General features: G+C 33.8%; 1 protein-coding gene across 1 annotated transcript; it reads right to left on the reverse strand.

The window, feature by feature from the left end:
• Positions 1–14,694: 14,694 nt before the first annotated feature.
• Positions 14,695–16,698, reverse strand: LOC130984446 (uncharacterized). Its single transcript, XM_057907589.1, has 2 exons — positions 15,299–16,698; positions 14,695–15,217 (listed from the first exon to the last, which is right to left on the reverse strand). The coding sequence occupies exons 1-2, from the start codon at positions 16,696–16,698 to the stop codon at positions 14,695–14,697; spliced, it is 1,923 nt and encodes a 640-aa protein (XP_057763572.1).
• Positions 16,699–17,119: the final 421 nt, after the last annotated feature.

Consider the following 17,119-nt stretch of genomic DNA (forward strand, 5'->3'; position numbering starts at 1 on the left):
ACTTGGTCTATTTATAATTGAGTCTATTTATAAAGTTTAAATTCAATTTACCAAAAACTCATAGAGTGAACTCATTTACAAGAACATAATTTATAATTCTAGATAAATAAAAATTGATGTCTCTATTAATTATAATTTATGTCCTCTATTATATATATATATATATATATATATATATATATATATATATATATATAATTCAAATTTTTTAAAAATTAAATAATGAGTTATTCATAATTTATTATTTTATTTTTAAAAAAAATATTTTTCTAAAAATAATTAAATTAAATTTTATAATACTTTGAGTTTAAATTTATAAGATTTTTAAATAATTTTATTATAACAAGATATTTTAAAAAAGATAAAAGATTATTATTATTATTATTATTATTATTATTATTATTATTATTATTATTATTATTATTACAACAACTTCCTAAGTTACTTTAAGTAAAGCTCCTTAAGTTACATTCACATATATATATATATATATATATATATATATATGACTATTATTATTAGGTTCGTTTGCTGCAAACAGTAAGAAAGAAAGAACATAATAAGGCTTTTATATATATATATATATATATATATATATATATATATATATGACCGAAGAAGTTAAAGGTAAACATAGCTTGCTAATCATATCATACACAAATATATATATATATATATATATAAAATTACACATATTTCTTTTCCATTTAATAACCAAGACACATAATCATTAAACCACTAATTATCATCATCATCCCATCTTTATTCAGCCGAAATCATTTGGAGAAGGAAAGAAAGAAAAGAGAGAGAGAGGTGTATATGTGAGGCGATGGAACCATGAACTTCTTTCCACAATTTTTTACAATCCATAATTTTAATAAAAAATTTAATCTGATAAAAATATTTGTATTTTTTTTTTAATGTTGACATTACTCTTAATCAGTAGAAGTTAATAATGATATAATTCTTTTATTTCTTGAATTCTGTCAACTAAAATTTTAAAAAACATAGGTGATTCTGAACGTTTTTTTTTCAACGGCTTAGTCATAAAACTTTTTTGAAGCTTTGAGTATTTTAATTTCATACAGAAGTAGAGAATTTTATTTTAAAATTAATCATTTTAATTTATGAATATCATTGAAATTTAGTGAATAAGTGCAAATAATTTATAAATGTCTTATTTAATTAATTAATGAAAATTGACGAAATTGAAATTGTTGTAATTGTGAATATGGTTGAACGTAATGAAATTGTGTTGAGATTGATTTGTTGCTGTGTTTAAGGATGATGATTGTTATTGGTTTTTTTATTATTTTAGAATTGTTGAAAATTTTGAATGTTACCTGATGAAAGAATGATAGTCGTTAAACTGGTTTATGATGAGTTATTTATTGAGAAAGAGGGAACCCAAAATGGTGGCATGCATAACCCAAGTTTTAGGGGAGATGCTGCCAAAATTTTTATGAAATTGAAGTTTTGCTTGAAATATTATTTTAAAAGATTTGGTTTTGTCAAACTAAATTATTTGAGACTTATTTAGTTGAAAAGGATTTATTATATTTTGAATTCGATTTGTTAAGAAAAGTCTAATGTTTTAAATTCTATCTTTTGAGAAGGGAGTTTGTTTTAAGTAATGACTTTAATTCGGTTTATTAAGTAAAGGGACTTCTGCCACAGAAGAGTAGAGAGCAGTGATTGAAAAAGATATTGAGTGTTGTTGAGCCTTAGTGCCAAGTGCCTAGTGAGGACGGCGATACGTAACGCTCACTTGACACAATAGAGACGGCTCAATGAGAACGTTGATACATAACGCTCACTAGAAGCCGTGGGCCTTGTGTGTGAATGATTGTGCGGGGATGCCCGTGTGTATGAAATGACTTCCAGAAGAAAGTGGCACATGCTTCAACTAGAGAATCAGCACCTGGAAATACTTGCAGAGATCATGTTTGGCATATTTCAGCTGGAGAATCAGCGGCTGCAAGAGGTTGAAACCTTGCAAAAGTTATGCCGCTGGAATGCATTATCTGACTTGCGAGTTAGATTGCGTCGGGTACGGGTCGAAACCGACAAATAAGTTCATTACCTGCAATAAGACTAGACATGCATCATCATTGTTTGCACATTTGCATTTGATTATGTTCGCTTATCTTGTCTCTCTGTGATTGTGCTGTTTGTTTTATTGCTATTAGTTTGTGTATTGAGGTGACTGAGAATTGAGATTGTGATTGAGTTTTGTTTAAAATTCGAAAATTTAAAGATGGTAATTAATTATGTAAAGTAAAAGTAAAAATATTTTTAAAGGTCTAACAAAATAGTTTTACTGGGTAAATTAATTATCTGCATTATATTCATTACTTTTACGGTATTCTCATTCTCTAATGAGAATGTATGGTTTGTTCTCACCCCAAAATCTTTCACCATTTCAGTGACAAATTCGAAGGTTCAATATGAATTTGCGGACGAGTAGTAGATTTACTTGTGATTCCTGTTATTTTATAGAGTTTCCTCGTCCTTGTTGTTTTAACTTTTATTTTATTCAAAGGAATATGTATTGTATTCGAATTTTATATTGAATTTATTTGTATAACACTTATTATTATTAATAATTATGTGATTACTATTATTTGAAGATTTTTGATATGTGATTTTAATTACTAAACACAAATCGCTGAAATTTTCTATAAAACTAAAACGCGATATCAAACTGAAGGCTCAATATTTAATAGTTAATAAAAAAAACATGTTAGTAATACTTTACTTTTGATACGATTATGACGTGTTAATAAAAATTAGGGTGTTATATATATATATATATATATATATATATATATATATATATATATATATATGAGCTAATAAACTAAATTTATACAAATTTAAATTTAACTTATTTAATATAAAAATTCAAATTCAGGGTCAAACTTAACTCACTTAAACTATACTCAGAGGAATAACTATTTAATTTTAATCTGGATAAACTCCCCACACAATCTAAGAAATAACTATCCACTATTCTCACATAAAATTGCTTATACTGATGACCAAGTCATCATCACTTCATCTTATAAATATTCTAACACTTCAATCTGTTATATATTTATCCTATTTAAATTATATATTATTGTTAACTTAAACATCGAAGTTTTTTACATATATCCTTATTTATTGCTTAAAATCTATGTGAAATCATGCATTTCATGCACTTTTATAGTCGTCTTTAACCTATTCACAAAAGTCCAATTATTCTTAATTCATTTTAAGTACATTTTAAAATAGGATTCATTCAACTTCATTTATCTATATTATATAATTTAGAATAAATTATATTTAAAATAAAAAAATCACTCTATTCTTTAATTAATTTTTTAATAAAACAAAAAATAAATTCATTCTACTTTACTTATCCACGAAATATATATATATATATATATATATATAATTTCATCACAAAATCAAAATGTCTTTTTTTCCATTCCTCTAATTTCTCTGATGACTGACGTAGTTGCAGGAGATATTATATTTCTTGTATTTCATCACCATATTATATTTCTATCACGAAATCCAAACAGCTAATAGCAGTTAAAATTAACAATATTAGCTAATCAGGCGCGGAGTTGAATAATGATTAAAATAAAATCGTATGGAATTTGTGCAATAATGATCTTTTTGTCTTATTTCTTACTTCATTTCTTTCATTTGTTTATTTTTCCCGTATGTAACATTAATTAATGACAAGTAACGACTAACGACCTTGCACATTAACTAAACGGGCTGCTTAGGATGTTTGAATGAAAAATAAATTTAAATAAAATTTAATTTTCATGCATATATTAAATATAAAATCATTTTATATAAATAATTTATTGTATAGTATTATCATATTAATAAAATAATTAATTTTAAATTTTTATTTTAAAAAATATTTAAATATAAATTTAATTAAATAATTGTATAAAATTCTACTTTATATTATGAATATATAAAACCTAATATATATCTCCAAATAAATTAACTAAATTTAATTAGATTATTGGATATGATTAAGTAATTGACTAATTGTGTATACTTGTCATAATTAATGACGTTTTCAATTCCTTTTATTATTAGACAAAGAAAATTATTAGAATTTACTTTCAGAGAAAGTTGTTACATTTAATGCATCTCTCCAGTCTACGGAAATTAAATAAAATATTATAATCAAATGCTGGCGATTAGTACATTATTATTTTTTTTCATATAAAAAAGTTGACAAAAACATTGTTTCATCTTCATTTAATGTTTACGTGCGTTTTGTACTACTTTTTAAATTAGTAGAAAAATTTTGTCGAAGTTCTGAGCTAATTAAGAACATTGGATTAAGGTAAGGTTATGACATGAGAAAAATAAAAAAATTAGATTGTGATCAAGATTTTTTTGAGTTAAATTTACTTTTATGGTTTATAAATAGAAAAAAATTAAAAATTTTTAATTTAAATACTACACTATCACATAAAATTTTACAAAATTTAAAATTATATTGATGTAAAAAAGATCCATATAAAATACAAGTGTATATGCGTGTCTAAAATTAATTAATTAATTTATTTTTTTATCTTGATTTTTTTTATTTGCAGTTTATTTCATTTTATTGGTTTCATTTATTTTTTTGGATATTTGATTTCTTTTTGTTCATTTGTTTTAGATTTCAATTTATTTATTATTTTATTTTTACAGTGTTTATTTATTTTATTTCTTTTTTTTTCTTTCCTGTTATTTTTCGTCTTTCTATGATTTTATTTTAAATCTTTTTTTTTAAAGCATTTTATAACTAAATTTTTATTTTTCTTTATTTATTCTTTTGTTTGACAATTTATCACGAATATTTTGACATACACAGTTTTAACACTTACGCTAAATAATTTTTGAATTAATTTTTTTAAAAAAAATTGTATCTATTTTCTAATCTTAGATATTGATACAAATTAAACTTAATTCAATAACCTGTCAAAATTTAAAAAATCAAGCGAAACAGAAATTAAATGTAGTTATAGGACTAATAAGAATTAAGCTCATAAATAAGTATACAAAGAAGTAAGAATCGAACGGATAGACATAATGATTCATGGCAAGAAAACTTGTAGCATTCAACCATCAACCACGGTATGTAAAGCAAAGTAAAATTACCTAATTAAGTAAGAACAGTAAACTGGTAAAGAAAATTAAAAGAATATATATATATATATATAAAAGAGTAAATACTCAAATTAATTTTTTAAATTTTAAAATCAAATATTTTAGTTTTTTAAGATTTAAAATATATAAAACAATTCATAATATTTATTTTTGTTAGATAATATAATTTTTTTTGTGGGTCATTAACGATAACTACTCATTTGAAATATTAATTCACAAACGTGACTATTGAATATAGAAGTGGAGTTTAGTTTGGACAAAAGGTAGCCATGACCTCCCTCCCCTTCCAAGATTTTATAAAATAATTAATAGTTTTACCTTTAAAAAAATATCTCAATTAATTGAGGTTTTAGGCTATTAACTAATCGTGTTTCATCTTTCATGCCAATTCTCACATTTTGCTCAAGTTTTTTACTTTTTTATTTTTTATCAGAGTTGAAGTTAAAAAAATCAAGACCAAAAATAAAATAGTGCAAAGCTTTTCTCTCTCATAATTATTATATATCTATCTTTTCTCTCAAACTATTAACTTTAACTTTATTCACAATTACTTCAAATATTTTACTTTAAATATAACTAGTGAATAATCTATGCGATGCACAAAGAATATTTAATATAGTCAAAAAATACATTAATCGTATTGAAAATATTAATACAGAAATAAAAAAATATATTATGTATGCATATAATATAATGTCAACCATTAATCAAATTAAATTAACATACGCAAATTTTTTCATTGAATGAAAAATTAAAATTATTTTTTATATGTTAATTACTAATGTTAAAAAAATTGTTTTATGTCATATTACATAAAAAAAAAAAAAGAATTTTTCATGTTCATTGTATAAAAAAAAATAGATTTAACAAAAAAATACATGAATAAAAACATCTAAATTCACACATTTTTCAGTATGTCCACCTTCAATTCAAATAGATGTGTTAATATAATTTTGAATATACAAACATTTTCAACTTGTTAAATATCTATTAACAACTATTAAAAAAACTTAAATGATCATATGGCTAATATCATATCATAATTATCTGATAAAAATTGAATAAAAAAATACATAATATAATACATAATATGATTATGTAATGAAAGGTGAGGTGCTAAATAAAAATAAATTGCATTCATATTAATTTTATATATATATATATATATATATACCCCGTTAGTATAGTATATTATAAATTTACACAACACATATTTTACAAAAAAATAACTAAAATATTATATGTTTAAAATCTTACTACTTAATTAATAAATCTAACAAAACTAAATAGTCTTCTTTTTTTGTACAACCTCCTTTATAATTTAATGAGCAGATTATACTAAAAAAAAAATTTATAAGTCAAGTTGAATATAATTAATTATTTAGTTTTAATTATGCATTATAATAAATATTATATTTTTTATTGACTAAATGTTATATATAAAAAAATTAATTCATTAAACATACATTATATATATTTTCTAAAGAATAACCCATTATATATATTTGAATAATTTTATGAGTTCAAAAATCATACATGTTTAACACCTATAGATAATAATAGAAAAAAACATTTATATAAACCACAAACATTAAAAACACCGATAAATTTTAAATGCTTACATCTCATTTTTTTCAAAATGCTATAAATATTATATAATTACATGATATTAAATTTAATATTAATTTATATAATTACATGAATTCTTACATTTATGTATGTTCAAGTGCATTGTCTGTATAAATCACGAAAAATACTTAATATATCTTGCTTAATCTTACATTTATATAAACACTTGGAACATAGAAAATATTAAAATATATCTAGCAAAAATGAAAAATCGTATAACACTTTTAATCAAAATGAGAATAACTAATTGTCGAGATCAAGCGCCATTTAGAGTCGTCTACATTATTGCGTCTTCATGTGTTTGATAAATCAAGTAGTAGTAACAGAATATAAAGCAAAGAATTTTACATCATAATCATAATTAACAATCTATTAGCAGAATAGGTATCTTTTGTTTTCTGTTAGTGTCAATGCAGATCATATGTACATCTCCTTCTTTAAGGAGCATTTAAGAGACAACTCACTTTAACATCATAATATAGATTGTAAAAAATATAGTAAAAAAAATCTGACATACTATAAGAAAAAAAATTATGTTGCTATTAGATATGTTAAATGAATAAGTTTTATATTAATTAACCTATCATGAAGAGCTTCAGCACTCTTATTATTTGACAATGTATTGACAAATTTCTACATAAATTTTATTATATGACTGGAATTAACCTCCTCAGTTTTTGAGATAGTTTTTGAGACATATGATAGATTCACATCTTGATTCTCTTTTCTTTTTTTTTTTTTTTTTGTATTTTGACTCGTACTATTATTTAGTGACTAAAAAAAAGTACGTCAAGTTGAATCTAATTAATAAATTAGTTTTAATTTTACATTATAGCATTAGATCAAACATTATATATATCTTTTTAGTGACTAAATATTTTATATATTGAAATTAATAGACCATACTTTCATTTTTTAAAAGAAATAAGTTGACAAAATGGATTATTATAACTGCATATTTGATATTTAAACTAATTAAAATTGCTCAAAGAATACGTAATAGCGAGGAATTAAAATAATTCAGGATGAAAAAAAAATATATGACTTTTTTGAAACACACCTTGAAGGTTTTTACTCACTCATATTATTACCTTTTATAAAAGTGATTGTTGTAATCATTTTTCACTATTTTTATGTATTTAGAGATTGCTTCCTATGTTCTTATATTTAGAACTACAATTTCTCAAAATTTAATCATTAGAAACAATAAACTAAAAGATAATGATAAGAAAATACTAAAAATAATGAAAGTTATTGAAATTTTTAATCATTCATGTAGTTAATAGAGTGTGACTCTCTTTTAAAATTATTATATAATACTTCATCTATGATTGAATTACCTAATAGGAGAAAAAAATGCTTAATATATCATAATTCATTTATAAATTGCATAACCTAATAGATGCAAAAATAATGCACCTGCACCTGCAAAGAATAGCAAGACAGGGAGTTAAAGAAAAAAAAGTCTTAATACAAAACATATACATAAAACTCACTAAATAAAAAATAGTTAGAATGCTTAAAATTTATTTTATATAAATAATATAAATATTTATTTAATATTTACTCATAATCATATATTTATTATAATTATTATTAATAGTAATAAATAAAAGATAATATGAGAGAAAGGGTATTTTAAATTTTTAGGTGATTCAATAACTAATAGTTCCATTAAGTCATCAATATCCCAAGATGTGAACTGCGAACTTAGGAATTTGATGAGGAGGAACTTCCATAAGAATTTTTGTGCATTATTCCTGTTAGGTGGTTCTAAGTAAATCTTTTCATTGCAATTAGAAGAACTTAAAGCTCCTATTAAACGATTCCGTTAGTAATTAGAGGACCAATCATATCTGTTTATATTTTATCAGTATCAAAATGATGGTGTAAAATTACGTATGGAAAGAAATGTGTAAAATTAAACATGTAAAATGCTTAGAATAATAAAATTACTCTTGGTAAACATACGTGCAAATTATATGTTTGTTGTACGCAAAATATCTGTAAATATAGGTGCAAATTATTGCTAGCCAGAAATGATAATATTTGCTAGCTACATAGCATTGCTCAATTCTAAAAATGAAGCAGATTTAAATTAAAAAAAATAGCACACACAATCAAGCAGAATCACAAACATAATAATACAAATTCAGTCAACATGTCATTGCCATCACATTTCTTAGAGTTATAAGGCACACAATAGCTCTTACTAGCATATTATAACCACCCCGAAAGGGATCTTTGAAGATTTTTTGAGGACTGGACAAATTAAAAAACTAAAATTACCCTTTAAGCCTCTGACGATGCAATAGTATATAGCAAAAGCAATAGAAATATTAGCTTCAGAATTCATACTATAAGAATATTTTACTATCTGTGCTTGTTGTCTGTCCGATGCCAGATCCAACATAGTTTCACTTTGGGATCTCAGGATGTTCAATAGGCTGCGAATTATTTGAAAAGTTTAAAAGTTGGATTGTTCGTGAACAATGTTGCTGCATAAATAAGTTTCAAACAATGATCGTGAATCACATACTTTTATTTTACTCCTTATACGTCGCTCATGTGCTTTATGCTTTCCTAGTCTTGCTGCATGTGCTCTAAATTATCGCGGCTCAGTTTTTGTCACTGATCTATTCTATTCAACCGTTTTCTCCTTTGAATCCACCACCACCACATTGATAACAACCACCTCCATATTCTGCTCCACCACCATAGTGGTCGCCACCTCATCCACCATCTAACTCCTACCTCAATGTTCATTGCAATGCCACTGCCACCATGATGATGATGGATTCAAAAAAATTAAGCGAAGAAACAACTATACAAATCCACTAAATAATAAATGTTGGGGTTATAAATATACTTTTTTTTTGTTGCCATTTAAATTTTAAATTTCTAAGTTTTTGTTATACTTGTTAGGTGAAGAGAAAATAAATATGGAAGTAGAGAATAAATGAAAAATAATCAATGATAAAAGAGAATTAATTGAAGGAAGAAATGATCAGAAGTCATGGAAAATAAGAAGTAAAGTTCACTTGAAAAAAAAAATTGAATGGGAGACTACAAATAAATTAATTGTATAGAGAACATTATAAAATATCCAATTCTCAACTTCTCTTTATCAAGATACTTTGAATCACTACCCGAAATGGATAAACACCTCACTGAAATTGTAGAATTTGATGAAGCAAAAAAAAAATAATTTAAAAAATGAAAAAATTCAAAATATAGTAAATTTGAACAAAAATTTGAAAAACATCAAATGAAAAATCTTAAAATTGAAAATTTCTGAAAATCGAAAGTGATCAAACTTTGTTATCAAAGAGTTTGTTGGGCAGTCCATTACAAAATATCTAGAATTTCCATAGTTATAGCAGATTTGCGTCTACCATCGCTGCCATACATGCCTCCTTGGTTACAATCCCAAGCCATGTGACCCATCCCACTGTAATTATAGCAATCGCAAATGTCACCATGCTCTTCACCGCCACCGTTACCGCTGTGATCACGATGACAGATTGAAAAAATAAATAATGGATAAAGCAACCAGAAAAATATAGTGAATAATGGAAGAAGGGGTTATAAATATACTTGTTTTTTCGATTCAAAATTTAAAATTAAAATTTTTCATTCTTCTTATCTTACTTGATATTAAAAGAATGAGTTGAAGAGGAAGAGTTGTCAGAGGAAATAAATGTATGTAGCAAAGAATGAATGAAAAAATAGAAGGACATTAAAGGAATTGGAAAAGTTGAAAGGAGAGTTGTTAGAAGACATTAAAGACATTGAAACTAATATTACTTTATACATAACCAAAATCCCAAATATTGATGCAGAAGAACTGAGGAAATGAGAGACCACAGATGATACACCGCATAAGGAGCACCATAATAAATCCAACTCTTAAGCTCTCTCTTGTAAGACACATTGAATTTTTACTAGACAACCCTCTATTAATATAGTTTAGTATTAGATGGTTATTAAGGGTTGAAATGGGTTTTTAACAAATTTAAACATAATTAAATTCAGTATTATTATAAAAATAAAAGATGGTATTATTATATTCAATAAATATTAGTATTATTATATTCGTATAAATTGCGGATAAAAATTTTTTAAGTTACAATCTTAAAAATTTTAATTTTTAAGTCCTAAACAATTATATTCATTTATATCACTTTTGAGAAATTAAATATTTTGTAATTTTTATTTTTATAATTATTTATTTATTATCATATATATTAGTACAAACTTACAAATAATTATTGTTCAGTGGTCGGTTTCTGGACAGGTCGGGTGTGTGAGTGAAGGGGTGAGGACGCCTTAGCTTGGGTCACACTGGTGGCGAACTAGTCGAGCAGACGAGCACTTGGTCTGAAGAGAAGATGAGGGGGGTGCCACCTGCAAAGACACTCCGACGCTCAAGTCAGTAATGTGCAGGCGGGCCGAATAACGAGGTGAAAGGATATGACGTACCTCGTGGGAAGAGCCAATCTTCCCTTTATATACATGTCAGTAGTGGGCCCCTCATGGGGACAGGCCCATATTCCCAAGGACGCTGTCCTGCAGCCGCGTATGAACCGTACAGGACGCGTGTCCGGGTCGGTTGGGGGGGCGCGTGTCCGGGTCGGGTATTGCTTGGGTCGGGTCGACCCGTGCGGATTTTGGGCCAGGCCGTAACAGTGCCCCCACGCGCCAATGGTAGTCGTGGGAGCTACCAATGGCGTGTCGTCTCGCATTTCGTTTGGTCGGCCGCTCGTGGGGAGGATATGCCTTCAACGCGCGTGTCCCTTGGTTGCTCAAGCAACCGTTTCATCGCTTCGTTTCTTGCGCCGAGCATTGAATGCTCATAATGGGGTGGAAAAATCCCGTTTGAAAAGACCATTCTGCCCCCAGGTGTTTCGCGCTTTGGGGAAGCAGTTTTTAAACGATCGGTTTCGACGCTTTTGTACTTTTCTACACTCCCCATTTTTTCCTTTCTTCCTCCCAGTTGCAAAGTTTCAAGGTGTTGCTGCGGTGCCTCTGTTCGTCCTTCTTGCATTTTTCCAGACTCACAACTCTATCCTCTCTTCATCAATTTAGGTAACTCTCGAATCATTCCCCTTTTTATGCATTATTTTTGTATGCTTGTTGCTTGGTTCTTTGATGTTACTGTATAGCCTTTTAGTTACGAGTAGATGTGTTAGGGGGGAAAATACCATTCCAGGGTAGGCTTTTTCTTGTTCTTTTCGCCATTTAGTCTTGATTGGCCTTGGTCGGGGAGTCGTGGGGGGTAGTGTCTGTATTCGGCCTGAGCAACCGATCTCTTAGACTGACTGGATGGTCCCCCCATGTAGGTATGGCTCGCACGGTCTCCCGGGCATCCGTTAACCCCGCGGCGTACGATCCCTATGCTTGGGTCGTTTCCGACGTGAAGGATTCGCCTAATCAAATGGGCGAGGAGGAGCTCACCGAGTTCCGTCAAGCCGGGTATCTGTGTGGTGGGACTGACGAAGAGGCCAACTACGACGTTTTCGTCCCGGCTCCTCACGAGCGATTGTACGAACTCAACTTCCAACCTCGCCAGGTCGCCGACTGGATTTGGTTCTACAAAGCCATGTTCACTCAAGTCGGAGTTCGTATTCCGTTTTCAGCCTTTCAAATGGCACTTTTAAATCGAATTTCCGTGTCACCATCGCAGTTGCATCCGAACAGTTGGGCCTCGATCCGCTGTTTCGAGATGGTCTGTGAATATCTCGAACTGCTGGTGTCCGTGGATGTTTTCCTCTTCTTCTTCACCCTCACAAACCCTTCCAAGGAGGGGAAACACAGAAAAGGGTTCATGTCCTTCCGGTCTGCCCAGGGTCGGAAGATTTTCGGTTTGTCCGAAGATTCTTATCATGGGTTTAAGGACAAGTATTTTAAGGTCCGCCCTGCCAAAGGTCGTCATCCCTTTTGGTTGTCTTTGGAGGGGGTACGGCTCATCCCGACTTATTGGAGTTTCGGGGCAGGGGCCAATACTTTTATTAAGGTAACCTATAGAGGCATGTCGAAGGTGGATAAGCAAATTGCCGAGGTATTGATGGCAGTTTTTGGGAAGAACCAAGTAAATCCCCACCTCCTCATGGGTGACCGGGAGTCCGGTCGTAATTATATTTGTGAGAAGCTTTTTACTTTACCCTTTGTCTTTTTTTCTTCTGTTGATATTATGTGGCGATTAACCGACCTTCTTTGTTTTCCTGCAGTGGATATGTCTGCGTCGGTGACGGGTCTTCCCGACTTGTTTCAGACCTTCTTAGGCAATGGTGACGACGAGGAGGGTGACGAGCAACCCACGCCCGAGGGGCCTGATGCTCCCTCGGAGGGCAAGGATGCTCCCGAGCAAAGGGCCGAGACTGACGAGATCGGCACCTCGGCTCAAGGTACCGTGGTCGGCGGTGGCAAGGCCGTCCATGCCTCCCCTATCCGCGAGGTGATTGGAACTGGGGGTTCCGTGCCAGAAGCGGATGTTGAGGTGGAAGAGGTCCCCAACCCGAAGAAAAGAAAGAAGGCCTCCACGGCGTCGTCTAGCCCTGAGGGCGTCCTCACCGTCATGCAAAGGAATTTTGACGCCGGGCACTTCATAGACTCCCAGCTGATCCCCGGTACCGAGGAGTATTTCCACGAGTCATCCCTTGCCGGGCAGGCGAGGTGGATGTATCGCACTCTCCTGCGCGGTGCAGTCATAGCTCGGAAGGCCGAGTTCGAACTGTCCGGTATGGAGTCTCTCCGTAGGAGGTTGGATTCTGCCGGGAAGGCTAATAACAAGCTAAAAAGTGAAGTTGAAACCCTTCGGGAGCAATTGACTCAATCTTCGGAAAAGCTGGACGCTGCCGAGAAGAAAGCCACCACTGCCGAGCAGAAAGCTACCACCGCCGAACAGAAGGCAACAGCTGCTGAGAAGAAACAGAAGGAGTCGGATGCGACGGTTGAACGTTTGGTCGAGCGTGAAATGGCTTTGGAGGGTCAGGTCGGCGAGGCGCAAAAGCGTGTGGCCGAAGTTGAGAAAGAGAAGCAGGCCGTGGAGGCCGAACTGTCGACATGGAAGGCGAAGTATAAGGACGTCGTCAAACAGGGCAAGGGGGCGATCCTGGCTACCGAGGAAGCCCTCAAAGCTCAAATTAAAATTGTTGCCCCCGAATTCGACACGTCGGCGATTGGTGTCCGCAAGGTTATTCAGGATGGCAAGGTTGTCGATGTCCCCAAGAAATGAATTCTCTTTTTGCGGTTTTTGCCTAGCCGCTTTGTTTTGACTTGTAATCTATTTTAGTTTTAGCCGTTTTTGGCTTGTGAACGATTTGTTGTTTAGCCGTTTTTGGCTTGTCAATGACCGTTTTAATCGTTTGCTCATGTTGTCGTGATGAATTTCTCCTCATTCGTTTGGTTGTATTTCCGTTTCTTTTAACCGTTTTTGGTTTATTGTCGTCACTTATATCAATGGCCTACGGCCTTTTGCGTAGTCGTTACGATTGTGGTTGACGGGTTCCCGGGGTGATCAGTCCCGGGAACGCGCGCCGTTGTTGGACGTGGTGGTTTATCTGGAAAATTAAGTGACAAAATAGGAGAGAAAATTTGCACAAGTCTATCTTATTCGGTAGTTGTATAAAGGACTCGTAAGTCGCTATGAAAAGTTCAAAAGTTAAATTTGCAAATTAACTACTTAGCTAGCCTGGTTGGTTTGTCGGGCCTTCTTCTAGGAGTAGAATCTTCTTAGGTTGTCCGCATTCCATGTTCTCGGGACTTCTTTGCCGTCAAGTCTTTCTAGCTTGATTGCTCCTTTTCCCATCACTTTCCTGATTCTATAGGGGCCTTCCCAGTTAGCCGCTAGCTTGCCTTCTCCGGGGGTCGGCGGGCCGATATCATTCCGCCTTAGGACGAGGTCGTTTGCTCGAATTCCCTCTTGAGCACTTTGGTGTTGTAGAGCAGAGCCATTCTTTGTCTTATCGCCGTTTCTGTCAAATGGACCATTTCCCGGGCTTCATCTATCAGGTCCTTTTCTACGGTTTCCTCTACTCCTTTCAAAAGCAACTGCGGACTCGGTTCACCGATCTCTACGGGTATTACAGCATCCACCCCGTACGTTAGTCGGAAAGGGGTTTCCTTGGTGGAGGATTGCTCGATTGTTCGGTAAGACCAGAGGACCGATGCTAGTTCGTCGGCCCAAGCACCCTTTTTATTGTCCAACCTCTTTTTTAGCCCTGAAAGGATAACCTTGTTAGCGGACTCCACCTGTCCGTTCGTCTGGGGGTGTTCTACCGAGGAGAACCTTTGCCTTATACCCAGGCCGTTGAGAAATTCCGTGAACTTTTTGTCAGCAAACTGCGTGCCGTTGTCCGAGATGACGACCTCCGGTATCCCGAATCGCGTTATCACTTGCCTCCACATGAATTTCCTGCAATTGGACGAGGATATGCTAGCTAGCGGTTCGGCTTCTATCCATTTGGTGTAGTAGTCAATTGCGACTATGAGGTACTTGACTTGCCCCGGGCCGACTGGGAAGGGTCCTAAGAGGTCGACTCCCCATTGAGAGAACGGCCGGGAGGTCGTTAGCAGGCTTAACTCGGAGGCCGGCGCCCTGGCAAAGTTGGCGTTCTGTTGGCACTTTACGCATTTTTTCACAAACTCTTTGGAGTCCGTCATCATCGACGGCCAATAGTATCCGGCTCGGATTAGTTTCCTCGCTAGGGCCTTGCCTCCGATGTGGTGCCCACAGCAGCCCTCATGGACTTCTCTGAGGACGTAGTCCGTTTGGTCGGGATGTAGGCACTTCAGTAGGGGTTGGTTGAGCCCTTTCCTGAACAGTTGCCCTTGGATGACGGCGTATTTGGCCGCTTCCCTTCTCAATTTCGCCACATCCTTTTGGTCACTAGGGGGTTTGCCGTGTTCTAGGAAGTCGATGATGGGGTCTAGCCATGAAGAACCTAGGCTTGTCACGTGTAGTGTGATTGCGGGTTCTCTCGTCATGCCTTGAATGAGAGACCGGTTCCCTTCTCCCGGCTTTGTACTAGCTAACTTCGACAGGAGGTCTGCCCGTGTGTTCCTTTCTCTAGGTACGTGGTGGACCGTGACCTCTTCAAACTTTTGGCCCAAGCTTTTAACCTTTTCCAGGTACTTCTGAAGCAAGGGGTCTTTGGCTTGGTAGCTACCGTTTACTTGGGAAGTGACGACTTGGGAGTCACTGCATATTTCCAGTCTCCTCGCGCCAACTTCTGCCGCTAGGGTTAAGCCTCCTATAAGGGCTTCATATTCTGCCTGGTTGTTCGAGATGGGAAACTCGAACCTGACCGACTGTTCGTACACAACCCCGACCGGGCTTTCCAGGATGATCCCGGCACCTCCAAAGGTCTGGTTGGAAGCTCCGTCCACATGGAGCTTCCACCGTGTACCCACGTCTTCGCTTGGGTCTCCTGTTACTTCAACTAAGAAATCCGCCATGGCCTGCGCCTTAATGGCTTGCCGGGGTTCGTATCGTATGTCGTATTGGGAGAGCTCGATGGACCAAGTCATCATTCTTCCCGCCAGATCGGGTTTTTGGAGAACTTGCCGGATCCCTTGGTCCGTTCTGACGACAACTTGGTGACTTTGGAAATACTGCTTAAGCCTTCTCGAGGAAGTTAGGAGTGCTAAGGCTAGCTTTTCCAACTTGCTATATCTTAATTCCGCTCCTTGCAGGGCCCTGCTTATGAAATAGACTGGCTGTTGAGCTTTCCCGTCCTCCCGTACCAGAACTGCGGCCAGGGCCTCGCTTGTTATAGCGAGGTATAGGTATAGTGGTTCCCCGTCCTTTGGCTTCCCGAGAACGGGAGGTGCCGCCAGGATTTCCTTGAAATGTTGAAAGGCTTCTTCACACGCGGGTGTCCACTCAAACGCCATCCCTTTCTTCATGAGGTTAAAGAATGGCAGGGCCTTTGTTGCCGAAGCTCCGAGAAATCGGGACAGTGAGGTCAACCTTCCTGCCAGCCTCTGGACGTCCTTGATGCAACCCGGGCTCTTCATCTGGAGTATTGCCTGGCATTTCTCCGGGTTAGCTTCTACCCCTCTCTGAGTTATCATAAATCCCAGGAACTTGCCGGCTTCCATGGCGAAGGCGCACTTGAGGGGGTTCAGCCTCATACCGTGTTGACGGAGGGACGCAAATACGCTCGCCAGGTCGTTCAAGAGGTCGTCAGGTCGTGTTGTTTTTGCCAGGATGTCGTCCACGTAAACTTCAACTGTTTTCCCTATGAGGTCGCGGAATATCCTGTTCATCAGCCTTTGATATGTTGCCCCCGCATTTTTCAAGCCGAATGGCATT

Source organism: Arachis stenosperma, chromosome 1, assembly GCF_014773155.1.
Source record: "Arachis stenosperma cultivar V10309 chromosome 1, arast.V10309.gnm1.PFL2, whole genome shotgun sequence".
Classification (NCBI taxonomy): Eukaryota; Viridiplantae; Streptophyta; class Magnoliopsida; order Fabales; family Fabaceae; genus Arachis; species Arachis stenosperma.

Excerpts from the sequence above, each read along its gene's own strand:
- LOC130984446 (XM_057907589.1), bottom strand. The coding sequence starts at position 16,698 with ATGGCGTTTGAGTGGACACCCGCGTGTGAAGAAGCCTTTCAACATTTC. Across the intron at positions 15,218-15,298 it reads GTCGGCCCGGGGCAAGTCAA|GAAATTCATGTGGAGGCAAG; the intron begins GTACCTCATAGT and ends GTCCAATTGCAG.